The sequence below is a fragment of the Bradysia coprophila genome, unplaced genomic scaffold, assembly GCF_014529535.1.
Source record: "Bradysia coprophila strain Holo2 unplaced genomic scaffold, BU_Bcop_v1 contig_70, whole genome shotgun sequence".
Taxonomy (NCBI): Eukaryota; Metazoa; Arthropoda; class Insecta; order Diptera; family Sciaridae; genus Bradysia; species Bradysia coprophila.
Genome location: NW_023503941.1, coordinates 3,365,477 through 3,390,306, shown reverse-complemented (window position 1 = coordinate 3,390,306; position 24,830 = coordinate 3,365,477). Strand labels below are relative to the sequence as shown.

General features: G+C 38.7%; 1 protein-coding gene across 4 annotated transcripts in view; it reads left to right on the top strand.

Moving 5' to 3' along the window:
- LOC119083767 (facilitated trehalose transporter Tret1-like) overlaps positions 1 to 23,541 on the top strand; it is a 44,050-nt gene extending 20,509 nt beyond the window's left edge. For 3 of the 4 annotated variants that reach the window (XM_037193552.1, XM_037193551.1, XM_037193550.1), the window contains 5 exons: positions 3,384 to 3,582; positions 13,985 to 14,120; positions 21,577 to 21,917; positions 21,985 to 22,594; positions 23,030 to 23,540. In XM_037193552.1, coding sequence (XP_037049447.1) covers positions 3,430 to 3,582; positions 13,985 to 14,120; positions 21,577 to 21,917; positions 21,985 to 22,594; positions 23,030 to 23,349 — 1,560 coding nt within the window. In that variant the 5' untranslated portion in view covers positions 3,384 to 3,429 and the 3' untranslated portion in view covers positions 23,350 to 23,540. Of the gene's footprint in view, positions 1 to 3,383; positions 3,583 to 13,984; positions 14,121 to 21,576; positions 21,918 to 21,984; positions 22,595 to 23,029 lie in introns of all 4 variants that reach the window. The other variant, XM_037193553.1, reaches the window with a different exon arrangement.
- The last annotated feature ends 1,289 nt before the right edge of the window (positions 23,542 to 24,830 follow it).

Genomic DNA, 24,830 nt, shown 5'->3' with positions numbered 1-24,830 from the left:
AAACGTATGCGTAAACCTATAAGACCCCAGTACTTCGTACGGGTCTAAAAAGTTTATGGAAATCGGATGACCGACTCGTGAGTTAGACTCCTTGGTGTGAACCAGGCACAGGGCGGCAAGCAGTTTTTGCTTGTAGGTCGGCCACATTTGCACATATTTCGTCTGTTTTAGCTTTATAAGATAGGTATTGACCGTACCAATCAGGGAAAAAAAGTTTTTGAAATTATGTTCTCCGGAGCGTGAGCTAGGTCTCTTGGAGTGAGCTCTTATCTGGCTACTCGGAAGTACAGTGAACGTGGTGTATTTTGACAATATCTCGAGTAAATTTTGACCGAATTTCATGAATTTTTTCTTGTTTGAAAGGTATTAACGAATGTAAAGCGTCGGTACTATTTCCGGTCTCCTAACAAAATGGCTGCCGGCGGCCATATTGGATTTTAGTAAAATAGAAATATCTTGGGAAAAATGATACTTAGAGAGTTTCTGTTAACATGGAAATAATTTGTTATGTGTGTGGGGTTTCAGTGATTCCATATATGGACATCTATATATATCTAAATTCACCTATATTGAGCCATATACAGGCATATAGAGCTATATAATAGCATATTCATCTGTGAAATGTTTATTTATAGTGAAATATAGTTAAATATGGCGGTATATAGCTGTTTAAATAGGAATTTATGAAATTTGACTTCGTGCGGGGCTGTCTATATTGCCTCCGGCAATTTATTTGTATATGCTAACAAGGCAAAGAGTGGATAATGTAAGTGATTTTAAAGGGCGAATAGCTTTTCAGTAGAGAATGAAGTAAAAGAAATGAAGAGTTTCACAGTAAAGGCTTTTGATACGAATAGGTGTTTCGTACGGGTCGGCGTTAGCTATGTTTTTTTTTTGTAAAACCGACAAAGAACACGTAGAATGTTTGCCGAATAGCAAATTTGTTCAAATAAAATGTGTCACGTACGTCACACTACGTTTTATGTTGAACGCGTTTGCTGTTGGCATAGACTCGTAAATCAAACAAATCCATAACTCTTAATTGGTATTAAATACCACACCAAAAAGCGTTTTTTTAATCATTTATTTGGCCTGTAAATATTTGCGCGCATTAGAAATGACCATTTCCCAGTTGTATTTATCAAATATTTTGGAAGTTTGTTAAGGAGTTCTGGAGAAATATGAAATTTCGAATAACAGAAATCACCAACAGAGAGATAGGTGAAGCATCTGTTCTAACTTTGATACGCGAAATAACTTTTACGTTAACAGTTTGTTTTAGAAACTCGTGTTACGGCCTTCAATTAAATCAAAAGAAATTTAATAAAATCGGTGGCATGCGAAACACGCTTAAAATCGCTGCCAAACAAGGTTTTTAGCTCATGATCTCAGTGCCGCCTTTTCCATATGGGCCAAATGGGCAAATGCCCGTGACGCCCGAAGTGGAGCAGAAGAAAATGGCGCCCGAGGTCCTCAAAAAAAATTAGCTTTACTAAATTGGCGCCTATTTTTCCAATTGCCCGATGGCGCCCAAAAGCTAACAGCGGCACTGCATGATCTACCAGCCCAACCTTTCTGTCGCATTGTCTTTAGGTACTTTTCATCTGTTGTTTCATTTACACTTAAAAATGAAAATTGCCACAAATCACAGAAAGGTATAAAACAGATAGACTCTACGACACCTTAAAATCGTACTAGATCGTTTCCGATGCAAACATAGAGATAACGAAGACATTGCGTCTGGTCGCCGAACAAAGCACCCCATATTTTATCATCTATCTGCGTGAAAATTGTTATAGGTTTTTACAAGGTATGGGACAAGTGGGTTGGCCTGTAGAGGCGTCAAATTTTTTTCATAGTACTTCATTCTCTGCGGCTTATTTTCATGTGAACTAACTTCACACTTGTCATTACAGAACAAAATGTCACCATATGAAGTTGGTTCACATGAAAATAAGCGCAGTGACAGCAGTAACTTTATGACAGAATGTACTAACATATGGGAAAACTCTATTACATTTCTTATTAGTTTCTAAACATCATTCTCCTATACCTCTATAGATATGTAGCTAAAGCTAAAATGTAATAGATTTGTCATACATTTCTAGTACATTTCGTCATAAAACTACTAATGTCAGCGATCTACTTTTTTGTCAACCAACTTCGCTGCTGTGACATTTCACGGATATTGTCAGAGTAAAGTTGTTTCACCTGAAAATAGAGCGCAAAGAATGAAGTATTCAGAGAGATGCTAATATGACGACTGGGTCGTTCCGACGGACAGAGGGAATATGTCGAATGATTTTGAAATTGGTTGAGCGAAAATGTATTGAATTCTCTCTCAAAAACGCAACTGTCATTCGACATATTCCCTCTATCCGTCGAAACGACCCAGTCGTCATATTAGCAACTCTCTGGAAGTATTGGAAAAAAATTATGGCGCCTCTACAGGCAAACCGAAGTTTCCTATTCAGACACGGAACATAGCACATTAGTTCGATGATAATGACACATTTGTTTAAACTGGTTGGACTAGGATTTACTAGTATTTTACCTATCTCAAAACAGATCAGTTTCTATGCATTTCGTTTAAAATGACGAGATGACGTTCTGATTCGACTATATACACTCACCTCAAAATAATTAGAAATATTTGTAGTAGACCTCTATTGGTTCAGAAATGTTTAGTGTGTTTAGTACTTAACTCTTTGCGCTCTCATTTCTGCTGGATATGTTTATCAGGTTGTTGTCGTGAGACATTAAAGACAAGAATTTCTCGCTATTTTAAGGTGAGTGTACGTTCCTCGGCTAGACTTCAACAATTTTAACTTTCTGGACATCCTTAAGAAGTGGATAGGAGATAAAGGCCTTTTAATGCTAGCGATGCGAAAATCCTTATTTTGTCCACAATGAAGCGTTGTGAAAATGGCGTTTTGTTGTCATTTGGAGAGGCTGAATGCCAAAGCACGCCATTTATTTTATTCTCTTCAAAACGCAAGCATGAAAACCGTTGTGTGCATCTCGGAGAGAAAATGGGAAATTTCACCTTGAGCGAATTGCGGCCATCACTTTTGCTATGACAGCTAACTTTCGCTCTTGGTGAAATTTCCCATTTTCTCCACTTGGTTAACAAAAAACTATCTTTTAATTCTTTTTGAACCATGCCATGCGAAAGCAAAAGTAAATTTCTCTTCTTTCTCCTCCTCTTCAACTTCAACTATATCATTTGATTGGTGAGAGGCAAATGGCATTACTTGATTGGCTGGTTTATTTTCTTTTCCACTCTGCACTTGCCTTTCAGTATATATGCTGGCAAGTAGCTATGTTAACTGAATCATTGACTGATGGTGTTGTAAATTGGAAATTTTTTTGTTTCCTTGCAGTGCATAATATTGTAGCAGAAGACAAAAATTGTTTGAGAACACAAACATGACCCAATTTATCGACGAGGAGGACGACGAATCCAAAGTCTTGCGGCCGCATCGAGTATCGATAAATCAAATTGCAAAGCAAAAAATCAACAATAACGATGAAGTTGCCGAAAAATCGCTAGGCCTCGGAGCGAAGTCCATTTTGACACAAGTGAGTATGGGAAAGGCATGAAAAACGAATTTGAATGGACAAAAACCTTAGAATGAAAATTCAAATTCGTTCGCTTCAATGTCATTAAGGCCAGGTTATGGTCCGATATATCGCACAAATGTCAGGACGCATAGCCTGGCTTTAAGGCCAGGTTATGGTCCGATATATCGCACAAATGTCAGGACGCATAGCCTGGCCTTAAGGCCAGGTTATGGTCCGATATATCGCACAAATGTCAGGACGCATAGCCTGGCCTTAAGGCCAGGTTATGGTCCGATATATCGCACAAATGTCAGGACGCATAGCCTGGCCTTAAGGCCAGGTTATGGTCCGATATATCGCACAAATGTCAGGACGCATAGCCTGGCCTTAAGGCCAGGTTATGGTCCGATATATCGCACAAATGTCAGGACGCATAGCCTGGCCTTAAGGCCAGGTTATGGTCCGATATATCGCACAAATGTCAGGACGCATAGCCTGGCCTTAAGGCCAGGTTATGGTCCGATATATCGCACAAATGTCAGGACGCATAGCCTGGCCTTAAGGCCAGGTTATGGTCCGATATATCGCACAAATGTCAGGACGCATAGCCTGGCCTTAAGGCCAGGTTATGGTCCGATATATCGCACAAATGTCAGGACGCATAGCCTGGCCTTAAGGCCAGGTTATGGTCCGATATATCGCACAAATGTCAGGACGCATAGCCTGGCCTTAAGGCCAGGTTATGGTCCGATATATCGCACAAATGTCAGGACGCATAGCCTGGCCTTAAGGCCAGGTTATGGTCCGATATATCGCACAAATGTCAGGACGCATAGCCTGGCCTTAAGGCCAGGTTATGGTCCGATATATCGCACAAATGTCAGGACGCATAGCCTGGCCTTAAGGCCAGGTTATGGTCCGATATATCGCACAAATGTCAGGACGCATAGCCTGGCCTTAAGGCCAGGTTATGGTCCGATATATCGCACAAATGTCAGGACGCATAGCCTGGCCTTAAGGCCAGGTTATGGTCCGATATATCGCACAAATGTCAGGACGCATAGCCTGGCCTTAAGGCCAGGTTATGGTCCGATATATCGCACAAATGTCAGGACGCATAGCCTGGCCTTAAGGCCAGGTTATGGTCCGATATATCGCACAAATGTCAGGACGCATAGCCTGGCCTTAAGGCCAGGTTATGGTCCGATATATCGCACAAATGTCAGGACGCATAGCCTGGCCTTAAGGCCAGGTTATGGTCCGATATATCGCACAAATGTCAGGACGCATAGCCTGGCCTTAAGGCCAGGTTATGGTCCGATATATCGCACAAATGTCAGGACGCATAGCCTGGCCTTAAGGCCAGGTTATGGTCCGATATATCGCACAAATGTCAGGACGCATAGCCTGGCCTTAAGGCCAGGTTATGGTCCGATATATCGCACAAATGTCAGGACGCATAGCCTGGCCTTAAGGCCAGGTTATGGTCCGATATATCGCACAAATGTCAGGACGCATAGCCTGGCCTTAAGGCCGGGTTATGGTCCGATATATCGCACAAATGTCAGGACGCATAGCCTGGCCTTAAGGCCGGGTTATGGTCCGATATATCGCACAAATGTCAGGACGCATAGCCTGGCCTTAAGGCCGGGTTATGGTCCGATATATCGCACAAATGTCAGGACGCATAGCCTGGCCTTAAGGCCGGGTTATGGTCCGATATATCGCACAAATGTCAGGACGCATAGCCTGGCCTTAAGGCCGGGTTATGGTCCGATATATCGCACAAATGTCAGGACGCATAGCCTGGCCTTAAGGCCGGGTTATGGTCCGATATATCGCACAAATGTCAGGACGCATAGCCTGGCCTTAAGGCCGGGTTATGGTCCGATATATCGCACAAATGTCAGGACGCATAGCCTGGCCTTAAGGCCGGGTTATGGTCCGATATATCGCACAAATGTCAGGACGCATAGCCTGGCCTTAAGGCCGGGTTATGGTCCGATATATCGCACAAATGTCAGGACGCATAGCCTGGCCTTAAGGCCGGGTTATGGTCCGATATATCGCACAAATGTCAGGACGCATAGCCTGGCCTTAAGGCCGGGTTATGGTCCGATATATCGCACAAATGTCAGGACGCATAGCCTGGCCTTAATCAAAACTGATTGAAGCTTCGGTTCTGCGGCCACATAATTATACCTAACAAAACCTTTTTCCTAACAAAAATGAATGAAGAAGCGTCACACTATACACTTACGACTCTGCAATATTTCACAGCACTGCTCCTAGCATGAACATAGAAGATATTCGGAGGCTGATGAAATTACAGTAGTCGTTGCTTTTCTTTTGTACATAAGAGGAGTACAGAGTTCGTGAAAAATGCATGCAAAATCGAGCTTTGCAAAATGCTTGCAAAATATGACACAAAATATATGAGCCAGCTGTCAAACACCGAGTTTGCAAACTATTTGACATATAGCTCTTACATTTTGTGTCATATTTTGCAAGCATTTTGCAGAGGTCGATTTTGCATGCATTTTTCACGAACTCTGTACTAGCCTTACAGAGGCTGCTAGGAATCTCGCGCCGCGTCATTCACAATAATTCACATTTTGACACATTTTGTATAAGGAAGATGTCACTTTGTGAGTTATTGTGAATGACGCGGCGCGAGATTCCCTAACACCCTTACAGATGAATTGGCTTTGTTGTATGACTTTAGCAATGCAAACAATCCTAAGCGGTAGGTCTTATTATTACTAAAACCTCCAATCCCGATATTGTACCTTCTTAAAAAATGTCTTCTCTTCGGGAAAGAATGGCTCGTTACCGATATTGCATGGCAGAACTTGAGGAGAAGCGGTATTACGGTTGTCCCAAAAAGTGTCCCGGAGAATTCATGAACTTTGAAGCCATTTCCAATCCATTTTTCATTAATTAGGTGTCATTCGAAAGCTACATTCAAGTACTTCTGTTTTCAGTCTGTTATGTTAAGGAGCTTAAGATATGGCCTGGGAGACTCATGCATGTCCTTTTAAAGATTTTTTTAAGTGTTTTCTAGATCAACAAAAACTAATTCCAGTGTTTCTTGCGCATACTCCCCTTCTTCCTGATTTTGGTTCAAGGATTCTGAAAAGTTCCCTTTTTGGGATGTAATTGATGATTTTCCCTGTGAAAATTGCAATTTACTTTCTCGAAGGCTTTGTCGTGTTCTGGTCCCGTTCCTCGATGAAATTATTTTGTGACTGTTTTTGGTGTACCTCATCCATAATAATGTGGAATCCTGACGATCCTAGCACATCTTTGTTCTGGACACTAGGCATTTCTTACGTTTTTAGCAATTTTGTCGGCAAATATTTGTACTTTTAAAAAGTTTGAAGTCACCAGAGGTCAGTCCCTAAAAATAACTGACGTCTTCATGGTCCACTGTCTTTCCAATCCTATAGAACCTCGCCAAGAACTAGAGAACTGCTGGGAATTCTGACGATTTCTGTGGGTTCCCTCTTGGTCTTTTCTTATGAACTGGCCTTAGCCTTAGACAGAATTCAGAAAGAAAAAACTTTAAAAAAATCCCTAAGATACATACATGACTTTCTTAGGCCATATCACTATCTCAGGCATGGATCATGGCCCGACCCTCTGAAATCAGAAGTACTTGAATGTAGCTTTCGATTGACACCTAATTAATGAATTTGATTGGAAATGGCTTCAAAGTTCATGCATTTTCCGGGACATTTTTTGGGAGAACCCCAATACAACCTCCTCAAGTTCTGTCATGAAATATCGGGAATGAGCCATACTTTCCCGAACAGAAGACATCTTTCAAGAAGATATTTTAGTTTAGGAGACTTTGAAGGTTTTCATGTGAATGACTTTTCCGACCGGAAAAACGGATTTTCCATTTTCCGTAAAAAAAATTTTGTTCCACAACTTTTCGCGGCAAACAACAAGGAACAAAGAAAAATCTTAACGAACCTAAGGCGGACAGAGTCCTTTTTTCGACACAACGAGCTGGACTATGTTCATGCTAGGAGCAGTGCTATGTTTATACATCTTGTTCCTTATGGTGTGGCCAAAAAAACGCACGAAATTGATGATTATTGCGATATGGATAAATAATTTCCGAACATGTCATCCGGCATATAAGTAGTAACTGCGAATGAATAGTATTGAATACATTGTATCGTGTTATAGGTATTTACGCAGTATTGCTAGATATAGAACGGCAACATCATGATGAACACTCTCGCCGAGTATATCAGTTTATGTATTGATGAATTGTAAACTTAACGTACAGTGTTGCTGAATGACAACATATTCAAATTTCCAATCATTTTAATTGATTGATGTTCTCTCCTTCTGAGCACATACACTTTTGGTGTTAATTGATATAATCTACCAATCTATACATAACGTACACAGAATATGCCAGAATGTTTCTATAATTTTCAATTGTTTGCTTAACATCTATGTTAATCGAAACGAACTAATAAAATTGCGACATGCTTACCACGAAACGATACGATATTGTATTTCATATCATCGGCAAACATATTTTGTTGATGAATTTGTATAATTTGTATAATTTGTATAATTGGCAATTAAATGGCAGCGCGTTGTATCAATCATGATCTGATGAAAGTGCCGAGTTTGCTCAACAACACAATAAACATATAGTGTAGGTCGAGGGGTGACTCACTTCTAGATTAAATGGATTAAATGGATTAAATAGGAAAAAACTTAATTTTACAAAATACTTTAAAAGTCTTAAAAATGGTTGATTTTGATTGAACGACGTACTACAACTCATACTACAACGTTAAAAAGCGTAAAATTCCACTTTTAGAAGTTTTTGGAGTAAAGTGGAATAATTGGATTAAATGGATTAAATAAATTTAATACCATTTTTTACCAAAAAACATTTTTCTATACCTCACGAGTACTTAAACGCCCTGGAGATCGTGCAGATCTAATTTTCGAAATTAGTTTACAAATTTTTTAGGTGGGTAGCCTAATTATTTCGGTAAAACTAAAAATTTTTTTTTGGATTAAATGGAAGTGAGTCACCCCTCGGTGTAGGTAATACAAACCCAAGACACTCTGAAGGTTATACAAACCTTCAGTGGATCACTTTAATAGACTGTGTGCAGTATAAATAATTTATTTTTAATTGATGTAGATTATTATTCTGTAGAACAAAAGTGTAAACGGAATATCTGAAAAATGTCTGCTTGATGTTACAGTTACCCAATTATATCATGACTAGGGATGTAGGATGCATTACTTTTAGATCCTACACACTTCCCACACTTCAATTTCAATTTTGATTTTGTCGATTGGCACCATTGACATACAAGTAGTTAGTTCTCATTATCTGCTTGAGGTGGCATCATATACTTTGCGTGTCCAAGCAGTTAAAGATTTGCCAGGCAGCGTCAATCAAAATTCTGAAAGGACAGGTTAGATCACATCTGACTTGATCGCAAAGGCAGTAAGCAATTTAGAAGGTTTTTTTTTGTGCATTATATGTATTTTACATGCTACAAAACGGTACTTTTCATGTTTCACGCACTATTTTCGACTTCCAAAGCATGTAAAATCCACTCGGGATAGAAAGATGAAATGTCTCGTTTTCGTGTGTTTATTGACCTCGGCTACGCCTCGGATCAACAAAATTCACATACTTTTCATCTTTTTATACCAAGTAATGTAAAATACTAATGCTTTTCTGATCTTTCAAACATGAGAAGGAAATTCGTGTGAAATGGGAGAAATGTAAAACGCAAATGAAATACATGTAGAAGGAATGGAACGAATTACATGAAGAAATCCAACAAAAGCGTTTAAAACGTGTGTTGAGTTTAAATTGGACAAAATAGTAAAATTCTAATCATAAGATGTTGCGCAACAAAATGGCGATCGGCTGTACCTCTACCGTTTTTGATATCCGCCTTCTTGGTACATAACATATAGAGTGTTCCATTTCGGAGATGGTTCAAGTTTGTCCCACGGCATCTTCATATAAAAAATACCGAAAGTGAACACGTAACTCATTTTTTGTATGATGTCCCACGGCATAGACTGTTATGATCAGAGCGAGAGATCCGAAGACTAGTTAATTTAACTTGCCTTGGGGTACTTGTCAAAATATTGCTTTCTCTTTCATCATAACACTCTATAAAAGTGAACTTTATCCGAAATGGTACGCCCTATGCAAGATTCTTTTCATAACATTTTCATTGTTCATTTGTCAACAGATTGCGAAGTGACATTTCAGTGTATTTTTTAGCTTTTCCTGATATCGCAAAAACTGCAGGTTATTCCATTAACTTTGGGAACACGGGTTCTCCAATTCAAATGAGTGATAGATCGTTGGATTCGTCTTTCAATTCTAGATAAGTCTTATCTTTAATTTCTTCGATTAATTTTGTTTGTTTTCGGTGTAAAGCGTTCAAAAGTGAAGGCTTGTCAGAGGGTCCCGTGAACAGTTTTTCGGTAAGAACTCAAGAAATAATTATTTTAAATGATTGTTATGCTGTACTAACGACGGTCTTGTGAAGACCTACTACAGGTGGAGTGTATGCACTGGTTGGTGCAACTACATCCACAAGATTTATGACCAAAAACATAGTGTTCGCCTTCTCTGCAAAATTGATGTTCCACGGAACTGACTGTGTAGTGTTGTAGCCTGCCTCAGCCACTATCGTTTCACATATATAAGATCCCAGGTCTTCTGTGTGGCAAGCCTATACAGAAACTGCAAGTCTTCGGAAAAAGGAAAAAAGTAGATAAAAATGACTGCTCTTCCAGAAGCTGTTCCAGTAGGAGCCCCTAGAAAGAAAGTTAAAATCTTCAACTTTACAGCAACCTTTTTCCGAACACTTGCAGGTTTTGTAGGCTTTCACACACAGAAGTACTGAGATCTTATATATGTGGAACAATAGTGGGTGAGGCAAGCTACAACACTACACAGTCAGTCCCTTGGAACATCAATTTTGCAGAGAAGGTGGACTCTCTGAACACTATATTTTTGGTCATAACTCTTGTGGGTGTAGTTGCACCAACCAGTGCATACACCGAGGCATACACTCCACCTGTAGTAGGTCTTCACAAGACCGACGTTAGTACATCATAACAATGATTTAAAATAATTTTTTCTTGAGTTCTTGCCGAAAAACTGGACCCTCTGACAAGCCTTCACTTTTGAACGCTTTACACCGAAAACAAACAAAATTAATCGAAAAAATTAAAGATGCGATATCACGAAAAGCTAAAAAATACACTTGTATGACAATGGTGCCAATCGACAAAATCAAAATTGAAATTGAATGCGTTGGTTCAATTGAATGTGGGAAGTGTGTAGGATGTAAAAGTAATGCATCCTACAATCCTATAGTCATAATATAATTGGGTACCTGTAGATCTCACTTTAAAAGCTGTAATTTGAATGAGACTAAAAGGATATCCGAATCCGAACCATTGTAATTCATTCTAATTGGATTCTCACTAAGATTCTAATAAGTGGGATGGCATCGGGATGGTAACAATACTTTTCAATAATTTCTATAAAAAAATTAAATATTTTTTTTCAACGGTTTTCATGGTAAATCTTCTTTTTATTGAAATATGAAACATTTTTCTCAAAATCGCACATGGTCTATTATGGCTGATTATGGTACACCCAACAAACCACTTGCAGGTGAATGTAAAGTCCATTTTATATTCCACCAGAGAAATGATAACAGATGGCGTTGCTGGTAAGGTGGCATCAACACCATCTGTTATCATTTCTTTGTATTACACCTTACGATTTCAATAGAATTACTGGTATGTGTGGTGAGTATGATAGCTGGACTGGATGTCGGAAAAATAGTTCAGCATGGAAGAAAACCGTCAGGTTATACTGGCTGCTGGGTTGCATTACCTTCAGTGGCGGATTACCCTATGGGAAATTCGGTACCGTGCCCATGGCGCTGGAAAAATTTGGCGCTGAGCTCAGTCACTGAATGGACAATTACTGTCTGAAGAGAAATTGTTTATTAGTTTCAAACTGAAATTTAAAAAAATTTTGCCTCCGGCGCTCGTAATCTGTCACAAACCTATAGAGAGTTTGCGAATGAACTATACACATTGTATAATCTCGTAAAGCACAGTACGCAAGTAGTTCCCAATTTTTATTTTGACAAGCACATGAGTCCATGAATGGTCATTCCATTTAATTTATTTCAGTTTTGAAGGTAAAATTACAAAAACAAAACCTTGGTGTGACGAAATCAATTCAAAAGAGCTACGAAAAGTCTAAAATGAAATATTTAGAACTATAGTTCTTCCTTAGAGTGGGAAACCTTAATCCGCCCCTGATTACCTTCGTTATGTTTACCTATTTTTAGGGTTCCAAAGGTCGTGCCAAATTAATTCCTTATTCCGCTCTCTTTAAACACTTCATTGCTGAAGCCTCTAACAGGCGATGCAACTAATCTCGCATGACGTAAATTTGACGCTGATCCAAAACAACATCATTGTAAAAACGATTTTTGACAAATCCGAAAACGAACTAGAGCTATCACAGAGCCATACCCTCAACACGTTTGCGAACAATAGACCAGTGTCAAATAACGGTTTTTCTCTCAAAATAGTGTCAAATGAGTTGTCAATTTCACAAAGCTATAATCTCAAACAATGACAGCTCATTTGACATCTCAAACGACATTGACAATGATCTAATTGTCAACAAATAATTTTTGGTTATGGTTCTATGGATGATGCTTTGACAGCTCAAATAACCTTGGAACAAACCTACGGCGAAGCACTTAAATGTAAGTGCTTGTAGTGACATCTTCTTTTCGACATTCAAAGCACTTGAGATTTAAAAAGAGTTGACAGAATGTGATGAATCAACGCAACGTTGTTGAGGCTCTATTTGTTTATTACGCTAGTCATTTGTAATTCTTCTTCTTTTTTTTTGTAATTTGTTAATCTACTGTTATGAAAAGTCTATGAACATTTGTATAAGGACCTACCTTGTTGTTCTGATAAATAAACCAAATTAAATTAAATTAAATTAAACTGCAAGCCAAGCATCAGAACAAAATTTAAATAAGGTACTTGCTCAACGCAGTCAAAGTCAAAGTATATAAACACTGAAGGTAATGCAAATCCGCAGTTACACACGGATCCAAACTTTCTGGTGAATTTTAGCTCCGTCATGTTACACACGTATTGAATTCGTTTGCGTCAAGTTGCATCTAGTGGTGAATTTGGAACGATTTAGCGACGTTATGTTGCACACACATAAAATTCGTTTGCGTCAAGTTGTATTTAGTGGTGAATTGGAAGTATTTAGGGCCGTCATGTTGCACAAGTCTAACTTAGACAACATACGAAAATGAATTCACCTGAAAGTTTGGATCCATAATTTGTCTGATCCGCTGATGGTCTGCATTACCTTCAGTGTTTATATACTTTGGTCAAAGTATACATATAAACACTGAAGGTAATGCCAATCCACAGTTAGACACAGATCCATATTTTTATACTGAACTTGGGCGCGTCACGTTGCATTTAGTGGTGAATTGGAACAATTTAGCGCCGTCATGTTGCACAAGTCTAAGTTAGACAACATACAAAAATGAATTCACCTGAAAGTTTGGACCGAAAATAACTCTGATCCGCTGAGGGTTTGCACTACCTTCAGTGTTTATATACTTTGGACGCAGTAATCCGAATTTCCCGTATAGAGAAAGTTTATTATGTTGGTATAATGCAACTGCGTTCCATGCCTAGCGTTTTGTTTACAGAGCGTTGGATGAATATGAAAAATCTTTCCGATATTTATTGAAATCGTGCGTGAAATACTGAAAGGAAAGGTGTCTTTAGCTACACACAACGTGGTACGCGAAAATATTCGTCACAAGAACACCAAATGAATCAGATGAGCTGTCACTTTCGCAAAATATAATTTTTCAATTTTGAAAACGTATCTTACCAGCGACTTTCCAATTCCTACAGCAATTGAGCAGAGCAACAATTTGACTATCGATGTGTAGCGTAAATATTTTGATGTAGCGTAAAGTTCAGTGTGATGGTAAAGTTGAATTCACAGTCGTTCCTTTTCCAGGCGTGTTGCCTCCGTTTTCAGCGGTTCAATTGCCAGTTGCAAAAGTCATCTATAAACAATAGAAACGCCACGTAAACGGAGGCAAAACGGACGACTGTGAGGTCACCTTAAGAACTTATGAAGGAAAATTTTAAAAACTCGCATATGTCGCGTTGTGAGTGCCCAGATGGTCACTATTTTCAATCATTGCAAATGAGTCTTCCTTCAAAATGACGTCATTTTTCGTATTTCAAAATAGATGGCGCGCTCATGCTCTGGTTCAGAAAGTAAATTGAATAAACATTTCTAACCGAATTCCAGATTCTAATGTGTGTTTTAATAAATACATCCGTTCTTTCGACCGGGATGGCTCTCGGATTTCCTGCTGTTACAATATCCTCATTAACGAATCAGACCAGCACCATGGCTTTAACAGAATCAGAAATTTCGTGGTTCGGTAAGTTCAATCATTTTTCGTCTTAACTTCATTGGCAGCATTGTCAAATTTGACATTACAACAAAAGAAAAATTTGAATTAGGCCTCTTTGGCGTTAGCATGTGTTATGCTGGAGTGCTAACATAATCGTTCATAGCCACGCACACCACCGAACGTATCTAACAGTTTCAAACGATTTTCCTATATTTTGATCGGTCTGAACTCAATTCCAATGTCTATAAAAACACAAACATTTGCTTATCGAATTTACTCCAAATTCAGAATTTAATTGTAATCAATATGCACCGATGGCAACGCAGCGACAACAAGGAAAAATCCAGCTAAATTTCGAAAATATTTTGCTAAAAGATAGAAAGTGAGAACGCACTGTGCTGACCTCGTTCATTTTTTTTGTTGTGTGTGGAGATAAGCCTTTGTAACTCGTACGCACAATAATTGAATTTCTTGACGCCTCGACTAAGAAAAACATAGAAATCAATCGAATGATCGATGATCCACATGCGAGACTAATTAGAACGGAACTGTTGTTGATTTGAAGTTGTTTTGAAACCATCCGTCAGACCGATTTTAAATCGTCGAGGTGGTGTACAAGCATGTAAATGGCATCTTTCCGATGGTCGTGAGACCAAAGTTTAACGAGAGCCAAATGTTAAAAGTCCACGATATGACCTTTAAGTACTCGGTACTCCCATCCCATATCGAACATAGTACCATAGTTTTATGATTCATCGCTTAATGTCGATTTACTGCAGGAGTTACAGTAATATTACAAATACTTAAAAGTAACATCACAATAAGCTCAGTCAAGCAATAAAAACAAAAAAGAAAGTCAAATAAAGAAGAAATAGAGAAAAACTCCTTTGACTTTGTCAATACTGACATTCCAGTGTTAGAAACATGTGTGCGAAGTTCTCGTGTGACCTTATATTTATCAAGCTAAATATTTTTAGACCCGTACAGAGTGACGGGGCGAATACATTTGCCACCACGTTTGTAACTTTGCGAATTCGAATGCCTGGAATTGCGGCCTTCCAACTTTCGGCACCCTGGACTTTACTTAAATCGTCGAGGAATGTCTCCAAAACTGAATTCTAGATTTTTAGAAATTTATTTGGAGGTATTCCACGACTATTTAAGTAAAGACCAGGGTGCCGAAAGTTGACAGGCCGCATGTATTTTGAATGTGTTAACAAAATGGCAGACAGTCGCCATATTTGATTTTTAGTAAAATTAGAAGTTTTCGGAGAGGAATCAAGGATCAGTTTACTTACTAATTGAGCTATTAACGATTTGTAAAAAATGGTGTGACGATGTAGCGGAAACAAGTGTCGTCGCTAAGCAAATTGCAAAGTGTCACAACTTAACATAAGCCCAAATAATACATAGAAAGCAATGACATCTGTTGATCTGTTGGAAAATCGCCAGCACGCCACTGAACAGTACATTCAAGAGATTTAAAGGTGCGAAGTAATTTAAACATACAAAACCATGGTTCAGTTATTCAGTTATTGTTGATTCTCACGATCAACGAATGTCGCTGCTTTCAACAAAACGTACTCCGCGAGAGACCTTGACAGCTTGGTCAAACAGAGCAAAAAATAAAAAAAATCAATTTTGTCTATCACATGGTGTACTTCTTTGGTAAGTGGAAATCAAGCATTACACTAGCCACACAATTCAAATATTTCTTTTGTTAAACTGTCAAACTTGACAGCAGAACCAAAGAATGTTTTGAATTAGTACTCTCTCGCGTCGGTATGTGTCTAGTTACTAGTTACAGCTAGTGACGGTATTATTTTCGCTATTGGTACTTGGGGGTCATGCAAGAGAGATGTTTACCTTTTTTTTTCTCTATTTTTCGATTATTGCATGACTCTTTGGGGCGCACTGTGGACGACGTCAATTTTTTATGAAAAAGCAAAGATCACGAGTTTACATTTCATTTCTATCTCTCTCTCTCTCTCGCGTGTGGAAATTCACGCTATCCGCGGTATCCTCGATACCGGGAAGTTTTCAGAAAAATTCTTTAGATACCGGGAAATCGAAAAAATCGGGAAAAATATGTGGCGAAAAATCAAATTTACGATTTTAGATACCGGGTTTGACTCGGATACCGGGAAGAAAACAAAATTTCCACACGCTCTTTCTCTCGATCTCTCTCTTTTCATATATTTTTGACGTATCGTGATCTTTACTAATGATGTTGCCGGCTTACACCTAAAGTGTCAATTATGTCGCCACTTTCTATGTTCAATTTGTACATTTTGGGAACGACATTTTTCCGTACTTATCGCACTATTCGTATGGGTCTTTTCTAAGTTTTTGTTTAACATTATAGGCTTAATTGCCCCGTTATTGTTAAGTAAATAAAATGCCTCATATGGAGCATCGATGATTATTATTATGATGTCAAAATAAAATGCAATACCGCGTCGACTGATAATCATTTCGCGCATAAAAACATCCATGTTTATAGCACACACACACTCTATATACCAACCTATTACAAAATCCGTTGCTATTATTCAATATTTATTAGTCGGGCAATTGGTTTTGATTGCTGTTATTGCTTTCACAAAAGAAAAGAAAAGAAAAGAAAAACGAGCACAATAAACAACAATGATTATTACGACAAACAGTTTGATTAGCTCTCGATTCGATTTGATGTGCTTCTTATCACTATTTGATGGATTTTGATGGGTGAAACGGAATTCTTCGGAAGTAAAAATTTTTTGTTCCAGTTTTCAATTCTATTAAGTCTGATGTTGTAGAACGTGGAAGAGATTTTTTCTATTTTCTTTAATTGTCCTATTTCCACTGAGATCGTGGCCTCACAGTTGCTCCCTTTTGCTGTCCGTTTACTTGACAGATCTTTAAACAATTTAATGGAAACGAAACGAAAATCCCATTTCATTTCCTCAAGACAAGTTAAATAACTGGTCCCAATTAGCCTTCCTTTCCTTATAATAACCAAGGTTGTATATGCATTTCAGTACGAAATTTTTACCGAATTCCCGTAGCTCCCACTGAAATTGCGCTACCATTTCGTATTAAAATTACAGCGCAGTTCAGTAAATTTTTTTCGAAAATCGTCCCAGCGATCGGCGTAGCCTTGATCATAACAGTTTTTGAAAATGGTGAAGTGAACGTATATTCAGATGGATTCGCAATATATCAAGTGCGAGTTAATAAACCCGAACACTGACAGCTATCAATGAACGTCAACACCAAAGTATATAAACACTGAAGGTAATGCAAATCCACAGTTACACACGGATCCAAACTTTCAGGTGAATTTTAGCTCCGTCATGTTACACACGTATTGAATTCGTTTGCGCCAAGTTGCATCTAGTGGTGAATTTGGAACGATTTTGCGGCGTTATGTTGCACACACATAAAATTCTTTTGCGTCAAGTTGTATTTAGTGGTGAATTGGAAGTATTTAGGGCCGTCATATTGCACAAGTCTAAGTTAGACAACAAACGAAAATGAATTCACCTGAAAGTTTGGATCCGTAATTTCTCTGATCCGCTGAGGGTCTGCATTACCTTCAGTGTTTATATACTTTGGTAATGCAGACCCTCAGTGGATCAGAGAAATTACGGATCCAAACTTTCAGGTGAATTCATTTTCGTATGTTGTCTAACTTAGACTTGTGCAATATGACGGCCCTAAATACTTCCAATTCACCACTAAATACAACTTGACGCAAAAGAATTTTATGTGTGTGCAACATAACGCCGCAAAATCGTTCCAAATTCACCACTAGATGCAACTTGGCGCAAACGAATTCAATACGTGTGTAACATGACGGAGCTAAAATTCACCTGAAAGTTTGGATCCGTGTGTAACTGTGGATTTGCATTACCTTCAGTGTTTATATACTTTGGTCAACATAAGGTATGGTCGAATGTCAAACTTTGTATGTAGCGGAGGACACAGCGATTTCATATAAACAAACTCACCTCCCATGAGAGGTGAGTTTGTTTATTTGAAATTGCTATGTCCTCCGGTTTGTATAACAGACCATAACTGGTTTATACTTTCATTGACAGCTACACCGTCATCCATAGACAACCCTAACCTCAACTCTGGGGAAAAAAATTGAAATTTTTGGGCTGCGGTTTAATTTTGTGTTTTTGTATGGATCAAGAAAAACGTTAAATTTAATAGATTTCCAATGTGTAAAAGGTGAAATTTATCGTTGTTTGAATGATTTTTGACATTTCGAAGAACCTTGGACTCAATATGTTTGTTCCAAATAACTGTAAACCCGAACTTTGACAACACGAAGGAGAACGATTTCATATTTCATCCACAGAGCTGAACATAACCTTCTTTGTAAGTTTTTCGTTAAAATTTTCGTCTACCTGAAAGTTGAGGTTAAGTTGTCTTCTGTGGCTGAAATTTGACATTTCGAAATGACCTTGGAACAAACCTATCGATACTAAACATGATTCCATATTCGAAAGTGAAGCAAATAGGAAAATACCAAGATTTCGCCGATAGCCATTCACTGGGCACATTGCAAAAAAAACATGGCGTCTGTTGATAACTCAAACTGCATTTCAATACAAAATTGAAACTTTTTTCAGCTAAAGTGGTAAAACACGTACGAAGGCGTCTGTTTGGGCACATTGTGCTGGCTATGGCTTGTTTTCGCAGTTTTTTTTAAACCTTTCTGTTCTAGCAATGTAGTTTAGGATGTCCTTGGGTTGAAGGTTTTTTGATCAGGTTATACCCGACATGTAATTGCCTAAGTGCTTTTGCCTTTTTGATGATGAAAGCTGGGTAGTTACAGAGGCAATGTTCGGATGTGTCAGTTTGATAACTACGACACAGATCGCATCCTGAGTTCTTTCGTTTTCCGATAGTTGTGAGATGTTTGTTAAATCCGTATTGTCCGCATTTGGCCTGTCGGCAGCTAGTAATGTTGTCCCAATAATTCCCTTGACTGAAAGCCATGGGTCTTACGGATGATAAACACCCTAAAATGTTTGTCACACAATGATCACTACTATGATTGAAAATGCATGAATGTATGACCAAAAACCTTAAATACAGAAAATGTTTGTCACACTTTGATGATTCGTTGATAACACGATAACTTGAGTAATTTTCAACGGATTTTCAAAAACTTTTTTTTAATCGACGGGGAATTAAATTCCTCAGGTTAAGTTCGAAGATGGGCTATTACGGTCGGGTGTTCTTAGAGATATTCCCAAAAGAATTTTTGTCTCGTCCCTTGATTCCACGATAACTCGAGTAGTTTTCGACGGATTTCCAAAAACTTTTTTTTATTTGACGGGGAATTAAATTCCTCAGGTTAAGTTCGAAGATGGGTTATAACGGACGGGTGATCTTAGAGATATTCTCAAGAGAATTTTTGTCTGGTCGCTTGATTCCACGATAACTCGAGTAGTTTTCGACGAATTTCCAAAAACTTTTTTTTAATCGACGGGGAATTAAATTGCTGAGGCTAAATTTGAAGATGGGTCGTAACGGGCTGGTGATCTTAGAGATATTCCCAAAAGAATTTTTGTCTCGTTCCTTAATAACACGATAACTTGACGTAATCCTCAACGGATTTCCAAAAACTTTTTTTTAATCGACAGGGAATAAAATTACGAAGGCTACGTTCGAAGATGGCTCGTAACGGGCTGGTGATCTTAGAGATATTCCCAAAAGAATTTTTGTCTCGTTCCTAGATAACACGATAGCTTGACGTAATCCTCAACGGATTTCAAAAACTTTTTTTATTCGACGGGGAATTCCATTCCCGATGATAAGTTCAAAGTTGGGCTATGACGGTCGGGGGATCTCAGAGATATTCCTAAAAGAATTTTTGTATCGTCCCGTGATATTATCGTGTTATTAGTTGAGTAATTCTTAATGGTCCACAAAAGACAATTATCCCACTAAGAAAGACATTTTTGGGTTAAGCTCGTTAATGGAATATACTGGAGTAATATTCTAGGATTTATTCCAAAATTTTGTGTGTGTAATATCTTTATATCGATGATAAGAAAAAAATTAATGTTTGAACGAGTGTGAACTTTGCGGCCAGAGCGAAGCGAGGGCCGTAATCACACGAGTTTCATTTTTATTCAATATGTAAGCAAGAAATTCGCCTCTTTCCAGGGTCTGTATCTCGTGCTGCCTTTTTGATGGTATCTTTTCATCAGAATCCTTTTTTCAAAACACACGACCACGAATGTATTAGCTTTCAACAGAAAGTAGATTTGGTTGTAGTCACTTGACCAGTTCTGAAAAAAGTGACCAGTGTACCGAAATTTTCATAAACTGCTCAGTTTTCTCAGGGTTGGTCAAACTGCTACAACCAAATCTATATTATGTTGAAAGCTAACACATTCGTGGTCGTTATTGCGGTCGTACATACTTGAAAAATGATAATTTTGGTGGAAATATATCACCAAAAGACAGTATTTAAAAATCACCCAAATGTATACTTTTCAGCAAATCATCGATGCCTCTTAAGTAATGAAAATACGTATGAGCCAGTATATGATCAAGTGCTGGAATTTCTCATATACGTGTTTTGTATCGAAAGTAGGGTACGCATACCCTGGTATACTTTTATATACTTTTAGAGTGATTTTTTTTGCTCGGATTACAAAAATCTTCTTGAGAAAAGTAGTCAGTCAGTCAAGGGATCTGACCCATCCAAAAGATGGGGCCTAGTTTTTGAATAATTTTTCCCTTATTGTGCTCATTATACCTTTCAAGTGGCTTCAGAGTCGACCGTTCTCATTTCGTTTTGCCTCCATGTACGTGCCAGTTGTCATTTCAGACAATGGGCTCTATTGTTTGAAATGCCAACTGTCACGTACAAAAACGGAATGACTGTAAATTCAAACTTACTGGAGAGTGCTTGTTGTTGATCTGTGTCGATTGGTGTGCTTAACACTTAACTGACCTGAAATTGCGCTAGAATTTTGTATCGGTCCCAGTGATCAACGTAACCTTTTCTCGCCTTGGAAAAAACAAAATGTATGCGAAGGCCCACGACACAGCAAAGTAAACACAGGCAGGAGCAGTTCATTTTCCAAAAGTCAAAAGGGGCCAAGTCTGGGTGCAGTTGACTTTACAGCTTGGACACAAATATGTATTTCAAGTGAGAACAAGTTTGGCGCAAGTGCATCGACCTAATCCGTTCGAAAAGCTTATCATTTTCCGTCTCAATAAAATTGCAGATTGTAAAAGTTCCGGGTGATCCAAAGAAAAGATAAAAATTTCTGCTTTAGCAACTGATGAACTTTTACGATTAATAAATTGATGCGACTCAAGTGCGATAAGATTAGGTGGCAATGACACTTGACATAGTAAATCATCTGTTTGTGTTTTTGTAAGATAAACGGCCATGAAGTGAACTTACTCCACGTGTATAAACACAAGATTAATAAAATTTCATTTTCCTTCAACCATCCCTTTCCAGCTTCTATACCGGCACTACTTTGCCCCGTTGGTGGATTCATCTGTAGCTGTACGTTAGACAAATTCGGACGTAAACGAACTTTGTATCTCGTAAATCTAATCGCCATAACGTCTTGGCTCATTCTCACATTCGCGAGCACCTCCGACAGAGATGTAATGTTTGCGCAGATAATTGCAGCGCGTATCATCATTGGCATATCGACTGGATTTTCCACTGGTCCATCGAGTGTCTACACAGCCGAAATCGCCCATCCAAAAATTAGAGGGCGATTAGTGGTGCTCGGCTCCTGTTCAATAGCAACTGGTATCATGTTGATTTATATGCTCGGGTTTTTCATACCAGTAAGGCATTGCATCTCAAATAAAGACAAAACATCGAAACTCAACCAATGACTGAATTCTTTTACAGACAAATTGGCGGCTGATAAGTGGCATTGCGTGTGGAATTTCTGTAGCCGCCACGATCTTACTGTCATTCATACCTGAATCTCCGAATTGGTTGGCGTCGAAGGGTCGCATCGACGAAGCCGAAAAATCTCTTAGACTGTTCAAGGGGCTGCCGCGCGTGGGAAGCTTCACAAATCCGGAGCTGAGCAACGAGATCACACACCTCCAACACCAGAGTCGTACGCGAAATGAACAGAACGAATCTGTTATGGACAAACTGACCAGACCGGAAGTGTACAAGCCAATGGGTATCATGATCGGATTTTTTGCGTTCCAACAGTTTTGCGGGATCTTCATCGTCATCGTGTATGCGGTGTCATTTTCGCAAGCAGCCGGCGTCAATTTGGATCCTTTCTTGTGTGCGGTTCTGATTGGTGCTACACGTCTCGTTGCCACCTTTGGAATTATGTTCGTGTTGGATTCGGTGGGTCGACGCATTCCCACTATGTTATCCGGCTTTTCCATGGCTGTTTGCATGTTCAGTTTGATGATTTACACGAAGTACTACGCGGACACACTGACATGGATTCCAGTCACGTTAATCTTATTATTTGTGCTGTGCAGTACTATCGGTGAGTGAATAATTACCGAATATTGACCAATCCCTTTCCGCCTTCCCTGTTCCATCGGTCTTCATAAAAAGATTAAATTGACGCCGTAAGTGCGCCTTGGAATTTTAGGTGAACGAGTGGGCCAACAACATCAAAGCTTGTCCGATTGGAAGCACGACTTAGCGCTGCGTTATACTTTCCATTTTGAATTTTTAGCGCAGTTACGGCGTGAATTCATGTCTGACTTGAGCAGGGCTTACTTTAGAGAATTTTAATTCTGAAAATTCCGAAAATTCTGAAAAAAATTCCGAAAAAGTTCCGAAAAATTCTGAAATAATTTTTCGGAATTTTTCATAATTTTTTCGGAATTTTAGGAATTTTCAGAATTAAAATTCTCTAAAGTGAGCCCTGGACTTGAGACATTTCATCGAAGTAAAATCTTTATTCACGCTACAGGTTTACTAACGATCCCGTTTACGCTACTGGGCGAAATGTATCCAGCTAACGCACGCGGACTGGCATCCGGTATAACATTAAGCGTTGCATTTACCTTGACGTTTGTTGTTGTAAAACTCTATCCCACATTTATTGATGCGTTTGGCCACAACAATTTGTTTTTGTTCTTCGGTGTAATGTCCTTGTTGAGCATGGTCTACGTTTATTTCCTGGTACCGGAGACCAAGGGTAAGACTTTGAAGGAAATAGGAGAAATGTTTCGCAAGAAGTCAATTGTTGACGTTAAAGAGGGCTACTTAAGGGTAGACGTTGAAAACTAGATTGGAGTGAGATGATAGGATTGAGTTTCTCGCAATTTCGAGAAAATGAAGAAGTCACATTTTCCAAAGCTGTTAACTTTGGGGAGGTCACGCAGATACGTGAGTGACGTATCATAGTTGACGATAAAATGGTGGATTTCATACAAAAATTCACCTCCTCTGATGATTCTCGTCGTTCTCGTAGCCGTGATGATTTGGTGAATTTTGTTACATGTAAAATCATCAGAAATGGTGTGTTCCCGCGTATCCAATAAAAAGACGATCTGCGTGACCTCCCCAAAATTTACAGCCTTGACATTTTCAACGATTGGAAGTCTGAATTCACAGTCGTCCGTTTTCATTCCGTTTTGCCTCCGTGTACATGACAGTCTGCATTTCATTCAATTGAGCACATTTTGTTTAAAATGACAACTGTCACGTACACGGAGGCGAAACGGAATGAAAACGGACGACTGAGAGGCCACACTAATACTTACGAAAATATCGTAACACTGATAGAACATGTGGAATGTATAATGGAGAATTGGATATCTTACTTTTCTCCTCTCTTGTGTGATAGAATCGCAGATCGAATTTTGAAATTTAATTTTACTTAGACCTATGTGCAAACTGTGATAATAAAATTCGTAAAATAAAAATATTTCAAATTGACAGTTTTGGTTTCATTTGCTGTTACAATCCGTTAAACATACACATTCGAACACTTTCATTATTTGGCTACTTTTCTAGTTTCATCGACTGACAGAACTGCACCAAAAAACTTCACTCGAGCTTGAGAATAAAAATTTCAGTTATACCGGACCGGAGAAATTACAACGGCGCCACGCTTCAGCGTTTATCCGCATTCCTTATCCTGACCTCCTACGTCAATGCATAACATGTATATGTTTGTTCCACGAACTTTGACTGGCCGAACGAACACGATTTAATTAACAGAGATTGGTTTTCATATAAATATTGATGAGGTTATGTCTCTATGGATGAAATTTGACAATTCGTTTAGCCTTGGAACAGAGCTATTGCATATGGTGAAATCCGTTATGACCTCATCACGCAATATGAGTGGAATACACACAATATGACACTCACGAAGGAAAGGTTCTGAAAGAAAAGGTCAAGACAACCACGTAGGCGGGAGACACCGAATTTGATAAACGCAGTAATCATCCAAAATTACAAAATCATGTCCGGAGCGATAGCGGATAGTAAAAAGAACGAAGAATTTTTTTTTAGACGCGGCAACTATATATAGGCGAGAATTTCAGTTTCTTTCCTTTGGCCGGTATCACCACAAATCCTATTCTATCTTATTCGCGCTTCAAATACGAGCAAAACGAGCTATCACTCGACTATGTAGGCTTAAAATTGCCAGAGATACATCGTTTTGAAGTTGGTCATTTTGATAGAAAATGCACCAAATTAACGTTATCCAAACAATCAAAATCTTTCAACTTACTCTGTATGTTTCTATCTGTCTATCT